Below are 23,248 nucleotides of genomic sequence, written 5' to 3'. Positions count from 1 at the left end.
ATTTGCCTCCAATGGTCCCACCATCTCAAGTGATCCACTGACGATTTTCTGGATGATGCACGTGTTAGGTGTCGTGGTTGAGAAAGTCCTCCAGCTCTGGAGTCCCACTGAATGTGGTCACATTCCAGCTCCAGCACAGAGCTCTACAACCTGGAAGGAGTTACTTAACCTCTCTTTTCCTCAGTGTCTCCATCTGTTAAATGGGGCTGATAGCATCACCTACTAAGGTGGTTGTGAAAATTAAATATGTGAATACATGCCAAACACTTAGATCAGTGCCTGGCAGGTACAAACACTCCATAATTATTAAGAATATGGTTACTTTATCACATACTGCTTCCTTCTGCCCGGAGTACCCTCTTCCACCTTTTCCTGAAGGATCCTAGCCGTCCTCCAAGTCTCAGTCATCCTCCAAGTCTCAGTCTCAATATTACAGCCTCTCAAGCTGTGGTTTCCCCCTCTGTAAAATTAGGAAAACAAAGTAATAGCCCTTACCTTATTAGAGTTGTCAGGAAAAAATATAAAGTGTATGAAGGCATACCTAATATATACTAAATACTTCATTCACGTTGTGTTATTTATTTATTTATTTTTTTGCGGTACGCAGGCCTCTCACTGTTGTGGCCTCTCCCGTTGCGGAGCACAGGCTCCAGACACGCAGGCTCAGCAGCCATGGCTCACGGGCCCAGCCGCTCCACAGCACGTGGGATCCTCCCGGACCGGGGCACAAACCCGCACGCCCCCGCATCGGCAGGCAGACTCCCAACCTCTGCGCCACCAGAGAAGTCCACGTTGTGTTATTTTTATTAGCAGCTTTTCTTACCTTTTATCAAGAGCTAGCCACTGTAGTATTATAATCTTTTTACTTGTTTCTCTCAGCTTCTAGATGGCAGGTTATTTGAGTTCAGGCACAGGGAACTTATTCATCATTATTATCACAAGCACTTGACCCATCATTCAGTGAATGGAACGGGCAGGAAGTCAGAGGCTTTGTCAATACATGTAATCATTTGCACACGTTGCTTTGAGAGATTTCAGAGGACTGTGCTGCTGGGATGTGAGGATCTTTGGGGAGGACTGTTTTCTCTCTTTGGAAAATACTGGAGACTGGAGGTTAATTTATGACACAATTTCACATGCCAGTTGACACAAAGGGAGAGGAAGCCTGTCCTGGAAGAGCTGGGACCCAACTCCCAAGACCTGACACATCCTTCATCTCTGGGATTGACTACATCATGCGGGCTTTTAAAGAACACTGTGCCAGTAAATATGTAACAACTGGTTCTCCAAGAGCAGCACAAGACCCTGATTTGTAGCACTTGCTGATTACCATTGTGTAAATACTCCCACCAAGGCCACTTTCAAGCTACCACTGTGATGTTAACCAACTCGCAAAATTCATGAAAAGGTACCAGTCTGCCCGTAATGAGCTGGCTCCAGGAACCACTGTACAAACTTCTTCTGACGTCAGTTTTTCTATCTGTAAAATGTGAATCACAGAAAGTGGCCATCCTGTCTCCAAGTATAAATGGCAGGGGGAGGTGGGTCAAAGGTGAAGGAACCAGGGAAATGTTAGTGCTTTAGCTATGCTGCATGTGCTCACGATTATTTTAAAACTCTTGCTGTCCACTGGCTTGGTTTTGTCTTAGGACTGGGATCTGTGCTGACAATCTTCTCTCCAAAACCAGCCTGTCTGGGGTGATGCTCAGAGCAGTATATCTAGTTTTATCCTCCCAATCAGGGTTATGTTCTCTGCAGCAGACTGACTCAATTAGCCTTTCATTCCAGAGTCCAATTGTGAGTCAGTTCTGAGGTTGTTAAGTAAAATGAATCTGGTGGCATTAGCCTTGCGCTGGAGGATAGTAATCCGCATCACGGTGCTGTTCAGTTAATAGTCTGCTCAAGAGGCTACGAGAAACAGGAGACTCGGAGACGGCGCGACCCTTCGACCGTCTCTGCGGGGCAGCTGGGAGCGCAGGGCTGCCAGGTCAGGGAGCTGATCAGGTTGTGTGCAGAACTGGAGTCGCAGCTGCCTGAACCACAGTTGGCCTTTGCAAAGTTAGTAGCCCAATGCCATGAGATCATTAACTTTCATGACCAGGGAAACTCTTCTGAAATTAACACTCAATCCAAGCTGGATGCCATTGGTGCCAGTTGAGTAAGCCTGAGTCACCTTTAGGGATTTCCTCTGAAAGATAAATCCTTTAACCAGGCTACAGAAAATGGCCAGGTTTTATGCCTTTCAGTGTGTTCAGTTAGAGTCAGAAAACACCAACTAGGTTTAGACCGTGGGAGAGATCCAGGCACATACACAGACATACGCACGGGCCTCATTTGGAGGATTTTGCCAAGCCACTTAGCTTCAGCACATGGCCCTGCTTGGGAAGCGTTCTAAAGGGCCTGTCTGAGGAGTGTCAGGTGCTGTGCAAAGAAAATAAGGCAGAGCTTCAACACCTGCCTCAGGGAGTCACAGTGATGGAACCAGGCACACAACATACAGGAGGTACAGACTGGCACAGGTAGGGAAGCTCAGACACACCTTGTTTACAAGGGTTCAAGGAGAGACCAATCCCATACGAACCATCCTTTTCAATGTGCTGTGAACTTAGATAATTTCATCAGGCCTTTTAATCTCCTTCCAGTTAAACTTGTAGGAAAGGGACACAGAATGTTCATCCTACAGGCCTTTTACAAACCTCTGTGTTCTCCAGACATCCTACCTTGCTCAGCTCTACCCAGGCAAGCTTGCTTATATCATTAAGTATGCTAAGTAAATACAGTTTCTTGGGTGGATAGAAGTGAAAACAGCCCTGGATATGTTGGCTGGCAACTCTGGTGAGCTAAAGGGAAGAAAGCTAAGACAAACGTCCATTGTCTCCCATAATTGCCAGATAATTTAAATTCTCTTGAAGTCCATTGTGTTATTCACATAGAAACAGAGCTGTGGTCTGCTTGGATGACCTCAGAGGTGCCCCAGCTCTCATTCAGGATTTCTCCAACAATATCCTCTTTAGACTGAAAAACAGCCAGTTGGCTACAAAGAGCCCTTTTCCTCCCCAGACCGGTGCTGTCTATGGCCCTGTCTTCACTTCTCCACCTTCACCACCACCCAGGTCTTCTGGGTGCACTGCGCTGGCCCCTGGAGGCTTAGCAAACTGCAGACAGATGCTTCGCTTTGATCAGCGGACCCCCTACACCCAGTCAGACAGTGGAGTTGCACCCTGAGCCAGCGTCACCCTGTCCCTTGCGCCTTTCCCTTCAGTTCTGGAAAGGCGAGCTCTTCCTCAGTACCACTTGGCTGGAATAAACCACCGCCTCCTCCCTGGGGTGGTGGATGAGAGATGATTTAGATGACAGATACACGTATTTTTAAAGCCACTAGTAATTACAGGAGCAGTTGGGCTATAGGATCCTATTTTGATGCCAGGGACATGTTTCTGTATAAAGTAAATATTTCCCCAGAGTGGATCTCCGGTGAGTGTGGAGAAGCATATTTCCTAAAGATGCAAATAAGTCTAGTCAGAAATAAATATTGAATGGAAACTTCAAAGCATCTAGACTTCTCCAGTTATAGGCCCTGAAGACATCTCTGCAAGACGCCCACACAGGTGGGCAAGGGGACGGTTAGGGGCACGTATAAGAGAGGATGCTAATATGTTAAGAGTTCACATTCTCTGTATTTTTTGGTGTGGAAAAAGGTCTATCAAGAAAGGAGTAAAGAAAAGTTATGTCTGTCCAGAAGCTTAGGCTATTTTAAAGCCTATTCCCCACCCCCTACTTTCTTCCTGTTGCAGATCTCGCCTGGCGGATTTTTTTACCAACTGCCAGCCGGAGTCAAGGTCTGTCAGCAGCTGTCTAAAGGAAAACTACGCTGACTGCCTCCTCGCCTACTCGGGGCTTATTGGTAAGACTGGGGAGACATGGGATGGGAGAACATGCTGGTTTACAAATACTCAGACTCCTTCCATTGTAGCCTGCTGCTCCCTGTGGAGGTAAAAATCTCCTAGGAATGCTCTGTGCTGGTGTTTTGATGTTGGGTCCTTTAGGACTCGCCTCTGAAGAAGGAGGGAAGAAAAAGGAGGAAAGTGGATGCAATGGATGCGCAAAGGCAGGAAGCAGGGATTATTAAAGAACTGGAAGGCAGCAAGTGTGAAGACCTGGGAAGCGTCTCAGTTGGAGAACTGACGGCACAGAACAAAGTAGGGGGGAAAGCGTGGTTATGGAAGAGAAGAGCAAGTCAAACCAAGTTAATTGAATTCGGGAACTTTGGAGAGAGGGAACTTGGAAGTCATTCAGTCTGGGGAAGTCAGAGAGGCTGTTTTCCAGAAATGGCCCTTAGGAAAGAAAATCCTTGAATACCGGGGGTCCTGTTCGCCATTAATATTCTGGGTAATTCAGCTCCTGGTGGGTAGGGAGTGTTTCGCCTAATTTTTTCCCCTGAGAACAGACATAGCAGAAATAGCGTTTTCCGTCTTTCAAGACCTAAGGCGTTAGAGGAACCAGGTTCTTGGCCTTCAGGGGAACAGTGCAAATAAACAAGGCACCAGTGCAAGTCGGAAGAGGGACAGAAAGAGGCAGATCTGTACCCAAGGATAAGCGGGGGCAGCAGGAGGAAAGGAAGGGCTCTGGGTGCCAGGGCTGCAGAAGCCTCGCTGGCAGGGCTCTCTCACGATTGTCATTTGAGAAGGAACACGTAATGAAGGCTGGGGAAGGATGAGGGAAATCACGGTTGTCAGAAGCCTGATGGCTCAGCCAGGGTGTGAGCACCTGCCAGGGTCACACAAGTCACCAGGCAGAAAGAAAGTCCCACCAAGAGTGACAGAACAGACCAAATTCTTTGTCACCAGAGTGTCTTCAGTAAGAGCCACTGGGAAAATCACTGACTGTACTTAATGCAGGGATATTGCAGGCGCCTGCACACTCATCCCAACTGTTTTTTTGCAAGGATACCTGTGCTGTCTTGGGTAATACCATTCACCAGCTATTGATCATTCTCATGGATGGGTCCCATGAGCTTATCTTCCTTAAGTCAGCCCTCCAAATTTGCATTCACTCTCCCCTTTTCTTAAATAAAGTAGTCCCTAGTAGGATTATTTGTCAACTGTGGAATTACAGGTTTAAGAAATAACTGAATTAAGTAAGGAGTGCTCATTGTAAAGAGTTTCTTTTTTTTTTTTTTTTTTTTTTTTGCGGTACGCAGGCCTCTCACTGTTGTGGCCTCTCCCGTTGCGGAGCACAGGCTCCAGACGCGCAGGCTCAGCGGCCATGGCTCACGGGCCCAGCCACTCCGCGGCATGTGGGATCTTCCCGGACCAGGGCACGAACCCGTGTCCCCTGCATCAGCAGGCGGACTCTCAACCACTGTGCCACCAGGGAAGCCCTGTAAAGAGTTTGTTTTTTTTTTTTAAATACAGCGAACCCAAAGGAGACAATGTTAAAGATGTACAACCCCACTCCAGGATATAATCACTATTTACACCTCAGTCCGTACCTTCTAGGTGCACATGCTCATGAAACACTCCATACGGCGCCAAGCCTCAGGGCTGCCAGGTGTTTCTGGCCTGAGGATGATGAAATCCTCATTATTTAAGGGAATAACTGGTTGAGACAATGCATTCTATGCACCAAAATTTATTTCTCTCTTGGGTCCAGCTCTTTCCCTCCACTCTGGTCACTGGGTTCTAACTTCTCTCAGGACAAAGCTTGTTCCTACTTCTTCCAAATGTCAGGGATCCATTCTGGTGCCAGGCATACAGCAGGTGCTTAGTAGACATACTCTAACCTCTTCACTCAGCGTTTGGGGTGCCCGTTTCTTTCTCACCCAAAGTTAGAAGCTTCTCTCTGCCGTGGGTTGATGTTTTCATCCCAAAGTATAATGGGACATTATTTAGTTCAAGTCAGTAAGGAATGTAGGGCAAAGAAGATATGCCCTTGACCCAGAAGAGCTTAAAAAGAATTTTTTTTCTGTTTCTGAACCAAATATATCTTGTGGCTCACTGGACTGCCTATTACTTCTTAATTCCACAAACTGTATAAAAACAGAAGGCTTCTTGGCATGAGTAGGCGTTGCCTGGTGTGAGCCACCCAGGAGAAGACATTTGGGTCGTGTTAAGTATAAACACATTGTTTATTTGTGCTAGTACAGAACTCATCAGAAGAACAATGAATACACAGGAAGATGTAGGCAAGAGCAACCACCAAGCATTTCTTTGAAGACTTTTGAGGGCTCTTAAGACAATACTCTAGGAGCCATTGGCTTAGAGAGTTTCCATTGTTTATTTCCAATTCCATCACAACTTGGAACACGAAATCAGTTGAGAGTCTAGTGAGCAGAGGCCTCCTTGTATACATCCAGAATGTGGGGTAACCCATAAGGATAGCTTCTAAGCTTCTCTGGGTTACTCTGAAGGAGCCTATTGCTTCCGAGGGAAGTAGAGGCAAAGCCCTAAAAGGATTTTTTAAGGTGTGTAAAACCAGCTCTATCTATTTATGAAGATTAATGACATTTTCAAGAAAACGCAAGGGATTTGGCAGCTCATGCATTCTAAGTTACTGCTCCCGTATTCCATGACATCCATACCATTTGTGCAGTGAAAAACACCCTAAGTGCAGCTCAAGGAGTTCTGTTAGAATTTTTTAAGTAAATGTGTAAATTATTTTATGTGCTCAAGATAAATTGCCAAGAAAAAGCACTGCTTAACCTAATTTTCCACTCAGCAAACACAATGTTTGTAATTATCCCCGGTGCATCCACTGTCAGAGGAACATTCGTTTCTTTTTAGGCTCTAGGAAAGTTTATACCATCACACAAGAATAAAACGCCTTGTTTTTTACTCTTCTAGGTACAGTCATGACCCCCAACTACATAGACTCCAGTAGCCTCAGCGTGGCCCCCTGGTGTGACTGCAACAACAGTGGAAACGACCTGGAGGAGTGCTTGAAATTTCTAAATTTCTTCAAGGACAACACATGTCTTAGTGAGTTTCAAAAAAACAGGCAACAAACACACAAACATGTTTTCCCCTCTAAGTTCAAGCTGGCCCTTTGTGTTTCTTTTTTTTTTTTTTTTTTTAATATTTATTTATTTATTTATCCATTCTTGCCATGTTGGGTCTTCGTTTCTGTGTGAGGGCTTTCCCCAGTTGCGGCGAGTGGGGGCCACTCCTCATCGCGGCGCTCAGGCCTCTCACTATCGTGGCCTCTCTTGCCGCGGAGCACAGGCTCCAGACGCACAGGCTCAGTAGTTGTGGCTCACGGGCCTAGTTGCTCCGCGGCATGTGGGATCTTCCCAGACCAGGGCTCGAACCCGTGTCCCCTGCACTGGCAGGCAGATTCTCAACCACTGCGCCACCAGGGAAGCCCCTTTGTGTTTCTTGTGTCTGCCTTCTCTCTCTCTCTCTCTCTCTCTCTCTCTCTGTGTGTGTCCCTTGTTTTCCTGATCGCTGCCGGTGCATCCAGCTCCTTTTGGCCTCACTACGTAATGCAGCAGGGCCGGAGCAAGTGATGAACTAGGTGCTGCTAAGACGGCGAGTCCAGAGGCCCAGGAGAGTGAGAGATGGAAATAACCGAGGGTACATTGTGTGGGAAAGAACATTTCTACCCACAGATGAGATTTTGATCTTGGCAAGCAACCCCAAGTCAGTTCCAGCAGTTCTTAAAACCTGGTCAGAATATACAATGTGAGAAGCTCAGACAAGTTAGATGGGGGTAGGCCTCCAAGGGCTCTCTGAGAAAAATTAGAATATTAACATCAATAGCCCCCTGGATGTTCAGGGTTGGCTCCGAGAAGAAGCAATGGTTCTTGAGTGAGATCAGCTGGTGATGCAGCCAGGAGCTTCAGGAGGTCGGTTATCTCCGGAGATGAGCTGAGCAGGGGATGGGGGGGCGGGTGGTGGTGGGCTCTGCTTGGGAACAGTACTGGTTATTATTGCAGGGTCCTTTAGGCAACTTGGAAACATGTTTCCCAAAGGGAGAGGGATAGAGAGAAATGTACGGGTGTGAGCGATGGGCCTCATCAGATGAACTCTGTAAGCACTGTGCCAGGTCTCCCTTCTGTCCACCGAGATGTGCACGCTCTAGGCGATGATCCAGCTGAGATGCTTGAATACCTTACTCGCATTTTGCGGTGGCAGCCACCATTAATTTACCGGGTGCCTGCTCTATGTGCAAATTCAGTCTGTGAGAATTGTACTGTATACATTGTCGCACTGACTGTAACCTGCACCTAGGAGATGCAGGTGTTATCTCCATTTCACAGTTGAATAAATGGCTGGTATTCGCCTAAACCAGCCGTGCCAGAGATAGGATCCAAAGCCCGAGTTCCTTCCTCTGCAGCCCCCTGTGCCCTGAGGGCTTCTGTGTCAGGCCTGATATTGAAGGGCCTGATGGACAAGAACACGTACCTGCACATCAGGGACCAGGTATGACTTCCCAGTGGGAAGTGTGGACCAAGGTTCACCTACCCCTCTGAGCACTGTGCCCTCAGGTGCCAATTTCTCCATGGTGCTCTGAGTGATTTCTGAAGAATTAGCAAACTATTTACTGCACGCACATGGGAAAGCTTTTTAGTGTTACTTCTAAAACCTCCTCAACTGTTTCTTTTGCTGAAAAGACAAACCTTAGTGATTTGCTCAGTAGGTACTTGGCTATAACCAAATGCTTTGATCATCTTAAAACTGAAACAAGCTTTTGGACACTTAAGTGAAATTTAAACCCATAAAACTAGTCTAAAGTATGGAGACATTTGCCAAGACGTTGGGCACACCGTGGAACTACACCTTAAGCCTTTTATTTGGTCTTGACTAAAAAAAAAAGAAATATATATAAGCGCACGCACGCACACACACACACACACACACACACACACATCCTCTTTTTCACATCCTGCACGCTCTTCTGGCAGAATCCAAGTTTTAATGAAGATAAAGCAATGACAATAGAGGTCAGTGTGAGAACAAAGATTATACTCACTTGGGCTGGAAAACCACTGCCTCATAGAAAAATTAAAGTTGTCCCCGCTTAATAACATTTTGGTGAAGAGGATAATGGTATCTTATTGCTAACGACTTTTCAATAAAAATAAATGCGTTTGGTCTTCACCAGTGACCAAAGCCAGCCAGAATTTTTCATAGTCATTCCATTTATACTTTGATTAGATGGAGCACAGCCTATCAAAGACACAGGGCTGTAAATTCAGTCTCTTGCAACAGGCCCTAGAGGAGAAGGAATTGGAATATGTAGATTCCAACCCAAACGCAATAACCCAGTTCTGCTCCCTTCAAATTAACCAAAACCCTCCAATTCCCCTATCGTGAGCATGATTCCAGCCTGCTGTTTACTTCTGGTAATTGGGGAGGAGACAGTTATTTTCAAGCCAAAGTGCATGGCCGAGGTGAAGGGAAGAGAGCAGAATGGTCTGGGGGCAGAGATGAGACATCACTTACTGTCACTCAAGTCTTTTTTCAGGTGCCACCTTCGCCTTCCTGGGCCACTCCATCGAAACTCCAGTTCCCCGTTCCCATACTGGTGCTCCCTGAACCCCACCTCTGCATCATCTTCCTCCAAGCATTTCTCACCGCCTAATGTATTATATACTTTACTTATTTGCCTCCCCAACCAGAATGTGAGCTCCACGAGGACAGGGACTTGTGTCTCTCGTTGCTGTCATTGTTGTCCCCTGCCGATTCCCAGCACAGAGCAGTGACTGGCACTCAATAGATGTTCCACTGACACTTGAACAAATGAATGAGCAGGTGGACAAACAGTCTTCCCAAATGGCAAGGCAAACACGCTGGAAATCACAGACAGTTTCAACAAATGACATGGGTTTCCTGAATCTACATGCCTTAACAAGAAAAAAAAAAGGTTTTGCTGTTTTCTTGTTGTTATCCTGGGTCATTTAAGGAAACTGGTCCCCCAAGTACCTCTTTCTTTACCATCCTCCCACCCGTTAAGCCATGTAATATGGATGGGAGCATTAGAAGCATTGATATTAATTTGAAGCAGTTTCTTACAGCCTAAAAAATGTAGTTTCAGAAAACAAGCTTCCAATTTGCTGAACTTAAAGGACAACAATTTTAGAACAAAATGTCCCTTCTAAGAGGAAGACTAGGCTTAAATTATTCTGTCTTGTATATCGAAAAATGCCAGCTAAGAGTCATATATTAAAAATTTACACATTCAGGTCCCAAATGGAAGAGTTTGATATCTTATACAATGAATATGAAATAAAAAATTCCTAAATCCATGCCAAATCCCCGAAGACCTGATTAAAAACTGTTTTTTATTCATCTTAGGGAGGAGAACAACACACAACCAATTTACTTGTGTCATAAAAACAATCTAATCCCATGAAATTGTAATAGGATTTTAAAGTTTTTTCATTTTAAACTTTTCATTTAACAGGGGGGCTCCTTCCTAATTATGTAGATTTTGTTTGGACGACTGGGAGCAAAAAGGGAAAAAATAATCTTAAACTTTCACTATATATCATTGATGAGGTTGGGGATAGATTTTCCTTTTAAAGAAACTGGTTGAGTTTGTACCTTGAGCAATGCTGGGCTCATAGTAGGTGCTCTGTGGTAGTGAATCACACTTTTTTGCTGTTAGATTTTACTGGCTGCCAAATTTCTATGAATGACACTGAGTTACCCCAGTATCATAATTAGGGATGTGGTACCTAAAAAAAACACTAAATAGACTCCCTCTTTCAAGAACACCAGAATCACAACTAACTGCTGAACAATCATTGGCACAACGACACTGGAACTCACCAGAAAAGATACCCCACATGCAAAGACAAAGGAGAAGCCACAATGAGACGGTAGGAGGGGAGCAATCACAATAAAATCAAATCCCATAACTGCTGGGTGAGTGACTCACAAACTGGAGAACACTTATACCACAGAAGTCCACCCACTGGAGTGAAGGTTCTCAGCCCCACATCAGGCTTCCAACCCTGGGGGTCTGGAAGCGGGATGAGGAATTCCTAGAGAGTCAGACTTCGAAGGCTAGTGGGCTTTGATTGCAGAACTTTGACAGGACTGGGGGAAACAGAGACTCCACTCTTGGAGGGCATACACAAAGTAGTGTGTGCAATGGGACCCAGGGGAAGGAACAGTGACCCCATAGGAGATTGAACCAGACCTACCTGCTAGTGCTGGAGGGTCTCCTGTAGAGGCATGGGGTGGCTGTGTCTCACCATGAGGACAAGGACACTGGCAGCAAAAGTTCTGGGAAGTACTCCGTCACGTGAGCCCTCCCAGAGTCCACCATTAGCCCCACCAAAGAGCACAGGTAGGCTCCAATCTTGGGTCGCCTCAGGCCAAGCAACCAACAGGGAGGGAACGCAGCCCCACCCATCAGCAGACAAGTGGATTAAAGTTTTACTGAGCTCTGCCCACCAGAGCAACAGCCAGCTCTACCCACCACCAGTCCCTCCCATCAAGAAACTTCCACAAGCCTCTTGGATAGCCTCATACACCAGAGGGCAAAAAGCAGAAGCAAGAAGAACTACAGTCCTGCAGCCTGTGGAACAAAAACCACATTCACAGAAAGATGAGATGAAAAGACAAAGGGCTATGTACCAGATGAAGGAACAAGATAAAACCCAGAAAAACAACTAAATGAAACGGAGATAGGCAATCTTCTAGAAGGAGAATTCAGAACAATGATAGTAAAGATGACCCAGGACCTTGGAAAAAAAAATGGAAGCAAAGATTTAGAAGATGCAAGAAATGTTTAACAAAGATCTAGAAGAATTAAAGAACAAACAGAGATGAACAATACAATAACTGAAATGAAAAATACACTAGAAGGAATCAATAGTAGAATAACTGAGGAAGAAGAATGGATAAGTGACCTGGAAGACAGAATGGTGGGATTCACTGCCACTGAACAGAATAAAGAAAAAAGAATGAAAAGAAATGAAGACAGCATAAGAGACCTCTGGGACAATCTTAAACACAACAACATTCGCGTTGTAGGGGTCCCAGTAGGAGAAGAGAGAGAGAAAGGACCCGAGAAAATATTTGAAGAGATTATAGTCGAAAACTTCCCTAACATGGAAAAGGAAATAGCCACCCAAGTCCAGGAAGCACAGAGAGTCCCCCATACAGGATAAACCCAAGGAGAAACACACCAAGACACATAGTAATCAAACTGGCAAAAATTAAAGACAAAGAAAAATTATTGAAAGCAGCAAGGGAAAAACGACAAATAATATACAAGGGAACTCCCATAAGGTTAACGGCTGATTTCTCAGCAGAAACTCTGCAAGCCAGAAGGGAGTGGCATGATACACTTAAAGTGATGAAAGGGAAGACCCTACAACCAAATTACCCAGCAGGGATCTCACTCAGATTCGACAGAGAAATCAAAAGCTTTATAGACAAGGAAAAGCTAAGAGAATTCAGCACCACCAAACCAGCTCTACAACAAATGCTAAAGGAACTTCTCTAAGTGGGAAACACAAGAGAAGAAAAGGACCTACAAAAACAAACCCAAAACAATTAAGAAAGTGGTAATAGGAACATACATATCGATAATTACCTTAACCGTGAATGGATTAAATGCTGCAACCACAAGACACAGGCTTGCTGAATGGATACAAAAGCAAGACCCACATATATGCTGTCTACAAGAGACCCACTTCAGACCTAGGGACACATACAGACTGAAAGTGAGGGGATGGAAAAAGATATTCCATGCAAATGGAAATCAAAAGAAAGCTGGAGTAGCAATACTCATATCAGATAAAATAGACCTTAAAATAAAGAATGTTACAAGAGACAAGGAAGGACACTGCTTAATGATCAAGGGATCAATCCAAGAAGAAGGTATAACAATTATAAATATATATGCACCCAACATAGGTGCACCTCAGTACATAAGGCAACTGCTAACAGCTCTAAAAGAGGAAATGGACAGTAACACAATAATAGTGGGGGACTTCAATACCTCACTTACACCAATGGACAGGTCATCCAAAATGAAAATAAATAAGGAAACACAAGCTTTAAATAACACAATAGACCAGATAGATTTAATTGATATTTATAGGAGACTCCATCGAGAAACAGCAGATTATACTTTCTTCTCCAGTGCGCATGGCACATTCTGCAGGATAGATCACATCTTGGGCCACAAATCAAGCCTCAGTAAATTTAAGAAAATTGAAATCATATCAAGCACCTTTTCTGACCACAACGCTATGAGATTAGAAATCAATTACTGGGAAAAAAATGTAGAAAACACAAACACATGGAGGCTAACAATACGTTACTAAATAACCAAGAGATCACTGAAGAAATCAAAGAGGAAATCAAAAAATACCTAGAGACAAATGGTAATGAAAACACGATGATCCAAAACCTATGGGATGCAGCAAAAGCAGTTCTAAGAGGGAAGTTTATAGCTATTCAAGCCTACCTCAAGAAACAAGAAAAATCTCAAATAAACAATCTAATGTTACACCTAGCAGAACTAGAGAAAGACGAACAAACAAAACCCAAACTTAACAGAAGGAAAGAAATCATCAAGATCAGAGCAGAAATAAATGAAATAGAAACAAAGAAAACAATAGCAAAGATCAATAAAACTAAAAGCTGCTTCTTTGAGAAGATAAACAAAATTGATAAATCATTAGCCAAACTCATCAAGAAAAAGAGGGAGAGGACTCAAATCAATAAAATTAGAAATGAAAAAGAAGTTACAACAGACACCACAGAAGCAACTCTATGCCAATAAAATGGACAACTTGGAAGAAATGGACAAATTCTTAGGAAGGTATAAACTTCCAAGACTGAACCAGGAAGAAATAGAAAATATGAACAGACCAATCACAAGTACTGAAATTGAAACTGTGATTAAAAAGTTTCCAACAAACAAAAGTGCAGGACCAGATGGCTTCACAGGCGAATTCTATCAAGCATTTAGAGAAGAGCTAACACCTATCCTTCTCAAACTCTTCCAAAATATAGCAGAGGGAGGAGCACTCCCAAACTCATTCTACGAGGCCACCATCACCCTGATACCAAAACCAGACAAGGATGTCACAAAGAAAGAAAACTACAGGCCAATATCACTGATGAACATAGATGCAAAAATCCTCAACAAAATACTAGCAAACAGAATCCAACAGCACATTAAAAGGATTATATACCATGATCAAGTGGGGTTTACTCCAGGAATGCAAGGATTCTTCAATATAGGCAAAACAATCAATGTGATACACCATATTAACAAATTGAAGGAGAAAAACCATATGATCATCTCAATAGATGCAGAAAAAGCTTTTGACAAAATTCAACACCCATTTATGATAAAAACTCTCCAGAAAGTGGGCATAGAGAGAAGCTACCTCAACATAATAAAGGCCATATACGACAAACCCACAGCAAACATCATTCTCAATGGTGAAAAACTGAAAGCATTTCCTCGAAGATCAGGAACAAGACAAGGATGTCCACTCTTGCCACTGTTATTCAACATAGTTTTGGAAGTCCTAGCCACAGCAATCAGACAAGAAAAAGAAATAAAAGGAATACAAATTGGAAAAAAAGAAGGAAAACTGTCACTGTTTGCAGATGACATGATACTATACATAGAGAATCCTAAAGGTGCCACCAGAAAACTACTAGAGCTAATCAAAGAACCTGGTAAAGTTGCAGGATACAAAATTAATGCACAGAAATCTTTTGCATTCCTATACACTAATGATGAAAAATCTGAAAGAGAAATTAAGGAAACACTCCCATTTACCATCGCAACAAAAGAATAAAATACCTAGGAATAAACCTACCTAGGGAGATAAAAGACCTGTATGCAGAAAACTATAAGACGCTGATGAAAGAAATTAAAGATGATACCAACAGAGGGAGGGATATACTATGTTCTTGGATTGGAAGAATCAATATTGTGAAAATGACTATACTACCCAAAGCAATCTACAGATTCAGTGCAATCCCCATCAAATTACCAATGGCATTTTTTACAGAACTAGAACAAAAAAATCTTAAAATTTGTATGGAGACACAAAAGACCCCGAATAGCCAAAGCAGTCTTGAGGGAAAAAAATGGAGCTGGAGGAATCAGACTCCCTGACTTCAGACTATACTACAAATCTACAGTAATCAAGACAATATGATGCTGGCACAAAAACAGAAATATAGATAAATGCAACAGGATAGAAAGCCCAGAGATAAACCCACGCACCTATGGTCAACTAATCTATGACAAAGGAGGCAAGGATATACAATGGAGAAAAGACAGTCTCTTCAATAAGTGCTGCTGGGAAAACTGGATAGCTACATGTAAAAGAATGAAATTAGAATACTCCCTAACACCATACACAAAAATAAACTCAAAATGGATTCGAGACCTAAATGTAAGACCGGACACTATAAAACACTTAGAGGAAACATAGGAAGAACACTCTTTGACATAAATCACAGCAAGATCTTTTTTGATCCACCTCCTAGAGTAATGGAAATAAAAACAGAAATAAACAAATGGGACCTAATAAAGCTTAAAAGCTTTTGCGCAGCAAAGGAAACCATAAAGAAGACAAAAGGACAACCCTCAGAATGGGGGAAAATATTTGCAAAGGAATCAATGGACAAAGGATTAATCTCCAAAATATATAAACAGCTCATGTAGCTCAATATTAAAAAAACAAACAACCCAATCCAAAAATGGGCAGAAGTCCTAAATAGCCATTTCTCCAAAGAAGATATACAGATTGCCAACAAACACATGAAAGGATGCTCAACATCACTAATTGTTAGAGAAATGCAAATCAAAACTACAATGAGCAATCAGCTCACACAAGTTAGAATGGGTATCATCAGAAAATCTACAAACAACAAATCCTGGAGAGGGTGTGGAGAAAAGGGAACCCTCTTGCACTGTTGGTGGGAATGTAAATTGATACAGCCACGATGGAGAACAGTATGGAGGTTCCTTAAAACCTAAAAATTGAATTACCATATGACCCAGCAATCCCACTACTGGGCATATACCCAGAGAAAACCATAATTCAAAAAGATACATGCACCCCAATGTTCATTGCAGCACTATTTACAATAGCCAGGTCATGGAAGCAACCTAATGCCCATCCACAGACGAATGGATAAAGAAGATGTGGTACATATATACAATGGAATATTACTCAGCCATAAAAAGGAACAAAACTGGGTCATTTGTAGAGACGTGGATGCATCTATAGACTGTCATAAGGAATGAAGTAAGTCAGAAAGAGAAAAACAAATATCGTATATTAACACATATATGTGGAACCTAGAAAATGGTACAGATGAACTGGTTTGCAGAGCAGAAATTGAGACACAGAAGTAGAGAAAAAAACGTATGGACACCAAGGGGTGAAAGCAGCTGGGGTGGGGGTGGGGGTGTGATGAATTGGGAGATTGGGATTGACATGTATACACTGATGTGTATAAAATGGATGACTAATAAGAGCCTGCTGTATAAAAGAATAAATTAAATTAAAAAAAGAAAATATAAAAAACAAACAAAAAAACACGAAATAGTTTACTTTTAGTATAGAATTTTGACCCAAGCATTTTCCTGGAAGATGGAACAGTGACTTTGATCCCAAATAACAGGTCTGAGTCTGGCTTTCAAAAGGCTCGACTGATGGGTGTTTCAGGTTAAGGATCTTGCTCCACACCTGATATGTGAATAGGGACACAATACATATTTGTTGCACTTAGAGCATAGCTATGTGTCCAGCTCAGGGTTTAATGAATGAATTAATTTTTGAGCACCTGACCCATGGCTGGCTTTCAGCATGTGGAGGGTGGATGGATGGATGGGTTTTGTTCACAGAAGTCCAGTGCTCTCATCAGAATTTCTAGTGTGCCTCTCTGCCTTCATGTAGACTGTCTGTTACATTTGCTGCTTGACTTTAAAATTGGATTTCCTCCTGTTTTACTGCAGAAAATGCAATTCAAGCCTTTGGCAATGGCTCAGATGTGACCGTGTGGCAGCCAGCCCTCCCAGTTCAGACCACCACTGCCACCACCACCACAGCCTTCCGGGTCAAGAACAAGCCCCTGGGGCCAGCAGGCTCTGAGAATGAAATCCCCACTCATGTTTTACCACCTTGTGCAAATTTACAGGTAAGAGCAGGGGCCTGAACTTCCTGTCGGTGCTTACTTCTGAGGGGAACACATTCATTTTCTGAAATGCATTTAGAGATGGAGGGAGAATGATAGAATGCTGCTCAGGTTTGAGTCTCCAAAGTGCATTTTAACCATGAGAGATGGATACCGTGATGTTCTCTAGAGTGGAGAGAAGGATGGGCTCCGGAACTGACTCTGCCATTGCCAAGGGCTGGGGCTTTGGTCAAGGTACTTGTATTGGCCTTGGTGTCTTCACCTATAAAATGAGGGGGCTGGGCAGATGAATCCTTAAGCTTTCTGTTTGCAGGGTGGTGGAGTTGAGTTAGCTATATTTATTTATTATGCTTTTTCAGTGTTCTGTACAAAGCAGCAACATATAGAAAAGGAAGGAGCTCTTGGCTTTTTCTTTTTAATTTTTAAATTCAAAAAAATTTTGCATATAATTTTTAAAGGTTACTTTCCATTTACAGTTATTACAAAATATTAACTATATTCTCTGTGTTGTACAATACATCCTTGAGACCATCTTACACCCAGTAGTTTGCGCCTGCCCCTCCCCCATCCCTGTATTGCTCCTCCCCCCTTCTTTCTCCCCATTGGTAACCACTAGTTTGTTCTCCATATCTGTGAGTCTGTTTCTTTTTTGTTATGTTCGCTAGTTTGCTGTACTTCGTAGATTACACATGTAAGTGATATCATACAGTATTTTTCTTTCTCTGTCTGACTTATTTCACTTAGCATAATGCCCTCCAAGGCCATCCATGTTGCTGCAAATGGAAAAATTTCATTCTATTTTATGGCTGAGTAGTATTCCATTGTACATATATATACATCTTCTTTATCCATTCATCTGTTGATGGACACGTAGGTTGTTTCCACATCTTGGCAATTGTAAATAATGCTGCTATGAACATTGGGGTGCATGTATCTTTTCAAATTAGTGTCTTTGTTTTTCTCATATATATACCCAGGAGTGGAATTGCAGAGTCATGTGATAGTTCTGTTTTTCATTTTTTTTGAGAAACCTCCATAATGTTTTCCACAGTGGCTGCACCAATTTACATTCCCACCAACAGTGTACAAGAATTCCCTTTCCCCCACATCCTCAAAAACATTTGGTATCTGTGTTCTTGTTGACGATAGACATTCTGACAGGTGTGAGGTGATATCTCATTGTGGGTTTGATTTGCGTTTCCTTGATGATTAGTGATGTTGGCATCTTGTCATGTGCCTGTTGGCCATCTGCATTTCTTCTTTGGAAAAATGTGTATTCAGTTCTTCTGCCCATTTTTTTTAAATTTTTTAATTTAATTTTATTTATTTTTTTATACAGCAAGATCTTCTTAGTCATCCACTTTATACACATCACTGGATACATGTCAATCCCAATTTCCCAATTCATCACACCCCCACCCCCACCCACTGCTGCTTTCCCCCCTTGGTGTCCAAACGTTTGTTCTCTACATCTGGGTATCAATTTCTGCCCTGCAAACTGGTTCATCTCTACCATATTTCTAGGTTCCAAATATATGCGTTAATATGTGATATATGTTTTTCTCTTTCTGACTTACTTCACTCTGTGTGACAGTCTCTAGATTCATCCACGTATCTACAAATGACCCAATTTCGCTCCTTTTTATGGCTGAGTAATATTCCATTGTATGTATGTACCACATCTTCTTTATCCATTCGTCTGTGGATGGGCATTTAGGTTGCTTCCATGACCTGGCTATTGTAAATAGTGCTGCAATGAACATTGGGGTACATGTGTCTTTTTGAATTATGGTCTTCTCTGGATATATGCCCAGTAGTGGGATTGCTGGGTCATATGGTAGTTCTGTTTTTAGTTTTTTAAGGAACCTCCATACTGTTCTCCATCGTGGCTGTATCAATTTACATTCCCACCAACAGTGCTGATGCCCATTCTAACTGGCGTGAGGTGATACCTCATTGTAGTCCTGATTTGCATTTCTCTAACAATTAGTGATGTTGAGCAGCTTTTCATGAGCTTCTTGGCAGTCTGTATATCTTCTTTGGAGAAATGTCTGTTTAGGATTTCTGCCCATTTTTTGATTGGGTTATTTGTTTTTTTAATATTGAGCTGCATGAGCTATTTATATATTTTGGAGATTAATCCTTTGCAAATATTTTCTCCCATTCTGAGGGTTGTCTTTTCGTCTTGTTTGTAGTTTCCTTTGCTGTGCAATAGCTTTTAAGTTTCATTAGGTCCCATTTGTTTATTTTTGTTTTTATTTCCATTACTCTAGGAGGTGGATCAAAGAAGATCTTGCTGTGAGTTATGTCAAAGAGTGTCCTTCCTATGTTTTCCTCTAAGAGTTTTATAGTTTCTGGTCTTACATTTAGGTCTCTAATCCATTTTGAGTTTATTTTTGTATATGGTGATAGGGAGTGTTCTAATTTCATTCTTGTACATGTAGCTGTCCAGTTTTCCCAGCACCACTTATTGAAGAGACTGTCTTTTCTCCGTTGTATATCCTTTCCTCCTTTGTCATAGATTAGTTGACCATAGGTGCGTGGGTTTATCTCTGAGCTTTCTATCCTGTTGCATTGATCAATATTTCTGTTTTTGTGCCAGAAACGTATTGTCTTGATTACTGTAGATTTGTAGTATAGTCTGAAGTCAGGGAGTCTGATTCTTCTACCTCCGTTTTTTTCCCTCAAGACTGCTTTGGCTATGGGCCTTTGTGTCTCCATACAAATTTTAAGATTTTTTTGTTCTAGTTCTGTAAAAAATGCCATTGGTAACTTGATAGGGATTGCATTGAATCTGTAGATTGCTTTGGGTAGTATAGTCATTTTCACAATATTGATTCTTCCAACCCAAGAACATGGTATATCTCTCCATCTGTTAGTATCATCTTGGAGCTAAACAGCATTTTACTTCTAGGGAGCTCTTAAGGGTTCCACAAAACCTCACCTTACCTCCTAAGATGACTACCTATCTGAGCTCATTTTTGCACACATGAGGCAGGGGATGAGGGCTTGGGTTTTACAGCGAAGCCTGTGTGCAGACCCAGGCTCTTGCCCTTACCAGCATCATGACCTCTCCAAGCCTCCGCTTCCTCATCTACAAAATGTTATGACTGCCTTGCTGCTAGATTAAGAGGATTAAATGGGGGTATGTTTCAGTGCTTGGGGCAGAGTGAATGCTCCAGAATGTCACATGTGATGCTTAATCCCAAGTCAGTTGGCCATTTGGCCCTTTGCAAGAGATGGATGGTGGTGTTGTGCCTTGCTTGGGGTGTTACACTAGGGAACATTGGTGTGAGTTGCACTAACAGGTATATAGTGTGTTTCATTTTGCAAAACATTTCGCATGCAATGTGCCCTTTAGTCCTCACAACAGCCCACGAGTCAGGTATGATAAACATCCTTCTCTCTTACAGATGAGGCAAATGAGGTAGGGACAGGCTAGGAACATAACTGAGATCACACAGTAATTCTGTAGTGGGGCTAGGATTTCTGACTCTGAGGCCAGTGTACTTTTTGCCTTGTTCCATGACCTTGGACAACGTGGGCTCTTTCTTTGAATTAGGACTGGACAGAGAGAAAGAAGTAAAAGAATAGTAAAGGAGGTCATGCAGTATTTGTCTTTCTGTGTCTGGCTTATTTCACTTTGTATAATGTCCTCCAGGTTTGTGATCTTATTTATATGTGGATTCTAAAAAAGTTGAACTCTTTAAAGCAGAGACTAGAATGGTGGTTACCAGGGGCTGGCGGTGGGGAAATGGGGAGATGTTATAGGGTACAAACTTTCAGACATGCAAGTTGAACAAGATCTGGATACATATAGCACAGTGACTATAGTTAGCAGTACCATATTATATACTTGAAATTCACCAAGAGAGTACATCTTAGTTGTTCTTACCCCACCCCCCAAAATGGTAACTATGTGAGGTGATGAATATGTTAATTAGCTTGATTGCGGTAAACCTGTCACAATGTATACATATATCAAAACATCAAGTTAGGGCTTCCCTGGTGGCGCAGTGGTTGAGAGTCCACCTGCCGATGCAGGGGACACGGGTTCGTGCCCCGGTCTGGGAAGGTCCTACATGGCGCAGAGCAGCTGGGCCCATGAGCCATGGCCGCTGAGCCTGCGCGTCCGGAGCCTGTGCTCCGCAACGGGAGAGGCCACAGTGGTGAGAGGCCCACGTACCGCAAAAAAACAAAACAAAACAAAAACATCAAGTTGTATACCTTAAGTAAATACAATTTTTACTTGTCAATTATACCTCAGTAAATCTGGGGGCAGGGAATAATAGTAAAAGAGGAAGGGAGAAGCTGGATTTGAGAGACCCATATGTCCCAGTGCTTCCTGAAGGGGGTGCTTTGAATGATGGGAAAAACAGAAAGCTTGTAGGCTGGGATGCTTCATGCTGAAATCCCAGCAGACAGGGTATAGGGGAAAGACTGAAAGTTTGCCACTAAAACTTGTTGCAGCTTGATTATCTCTTTAGAATGACCTATATTAAGAATGGTTGAAAGAATCATTGGAAGCCAGAAGATTGGGGTGAGTGGGTGAGTGATGAGAGTGGACTTAGCCTATGAGAACGTGGTCCCTGGCATTGATTTAGGACTCTTGCTTCAACGTAGGGCTGCCAGGAGACTTATTCTTCCCATCTGTCCTTCCTTTGCCTGCCTGGCTATCTTCAGATAAATTACTATTTACCAGGGGGTCCTAGAAATATCTTAGAGTGGCGTTTGTCCCAGCCATATGTGTCATTACTCAGAATAGAACTGAGTTAAACCAGCTTGGGATCCATTGGTAACAGATTTGGAGCAAGTCAACTACCTTTGGCAGCTCTAAAGTTCACTACCCTCGAGAAGCACCCTCTTGTAATATTTTTAAATATACAATAATATGAGAAAACTCTGAGGGACTTGGGTTTCTGTCTTAACATTTGAGATAGATTTCCCCTTGGAAGGGAAGAAATAAGAATAAACATTTTCAAAAATCGGCTTCAAAGTGTAATTATCAACAAACCAAACACAATTCTGTTTGGGGAAAATGAGTGGCCTTGCGTGTGGTGTATATAGGACTCATCTGCAGTTCCTGTGAAAGGCTCAGCTTTAAAAAAAGGAAAGTTGGTTGATTCGTATAAAATGTCATAGAAAAGTCCAAGAGCTAACCCCCTGAGATGATAAAATACCAGGTTTGGGGTAACCAGCCAAGCTCCCATGTCAGGACTAATTGGCAGGCGTATTAGTAACAAGCATGACGCAGGCTGTGCTATTGCTGGCATATCCCTTTGACTTGCACAAAGTGGTCACAAGACAAAGAAACATTAAGAATCCTACCAATTATTTCATCTTCTGTGCACTTGAGTGGTCTGGTAGCTGGAGAAAGCTCAGGATATTTAAATCAAATGGACTGTACTTGTCACTTCTTTAAAGTAAAGCTGGGAAGTGTAGGTGTTGGAAAAATCTCTATTTTGCATTATTATACATCACTTAACTCTGGTGGCTTAAAGTGAAGACCTCTTAAAGTGGACTTTAGGCCCTTGATTTCCATGCTCAAATAGGGTTGTAGAAACTTGGGGAATACAGCCTTGGGAATAAGGCTGAGGACGCCTGAGAAGTTTTCACTGTCTCTGTGCTTTGCCTCAGGAAGAGACGTGACGTGTGACCGAGAGGAGAAAGTCTGATGGACTCAGAGCAGGGCTGGCAGAAGGGTGTAGATAGCTGTGAGCACTTACTGGGGGCTCCAGGGAACAGGGCGAGCCACATCCAAAGTCAGTGTTTTTGTGAACCAAATAAAACATATCTATGAGTGAGACATGGAGGTACAGCAATTGTGGATCTCAAGTTTAAGTCTCCTCCCCCCATCTTAATGGGACTTTTAAGCAGCGTTCTATAGAAAAAGGAATTCGCAAAGCAGCTTTCTCAGTCATAAAAGAGATGTGAGCAGGGTCCAAATGAATAGCTTTTACAAGAATGCTTACTGCTAAAGTTAGCGATACAAAGGCTCCCTGTCCCTTTACCCCCCTTAATCATGTCACCTACTTTGGCAGTCAGACTATGCTAGCCCTAAGAGGAACAGTGCTGGCCATCTGTGGGCCATGGGGGCAAACGCCTCGAGGTGG

General features: G+C 42.7%; 1 protein-coding gene across 2 annotated transcripts in view; it reads left to right on the top strand.

The window, feature by feature from the left end:
* GFRA1 (GDNF family receptor alpha 1) overlaps window positions 1–23,248 on the top strand; it is a gene marked incomplete at both ends in the record, with an annotated part of 219,227 nt that overhangs the window by 175,671 nt on the left and 20,308 nt on the right. For both annotated transcript variants that reach the window (XM_082637757.1, XM_082637758.1), the window contains 3 exons: window positions 3,795–3,904; window positions 6,843–6,977; window positions 16,957–17,138. In XM_082637757.1, the coding sequence (XP_082493883.1) occupies window positions 3,795–3,904; window positions 6,843–6,977; window positions 16,957–17,138 (427 nt within the window). The remainder of the gene's footprint in view (window positions 1–3,794; window positions 3,905–6,842; window positions 6,978–16,956; window positions 17,139–23,248) is intronic.

The sequence above is a fragment of the Mesoplodon mirus genome (genome assembly GCF_964341445.2).
Source record: "Mesoplodon mirus genome assembly, chromosome: 2".
In the NCBI taxonomy this organism is placed as follows: domain Eukaryota; kingdom Metazoa; phylum Chordata; class Mammalia; order Artiodactyla; family Ziphiidae; genus Mesoplodon; species Mesoplodon mirus.
Note: the sequence above shows the minus strand (reverse complement) of the source record. Positions and strands in the feature narration are given on the sequence as shown.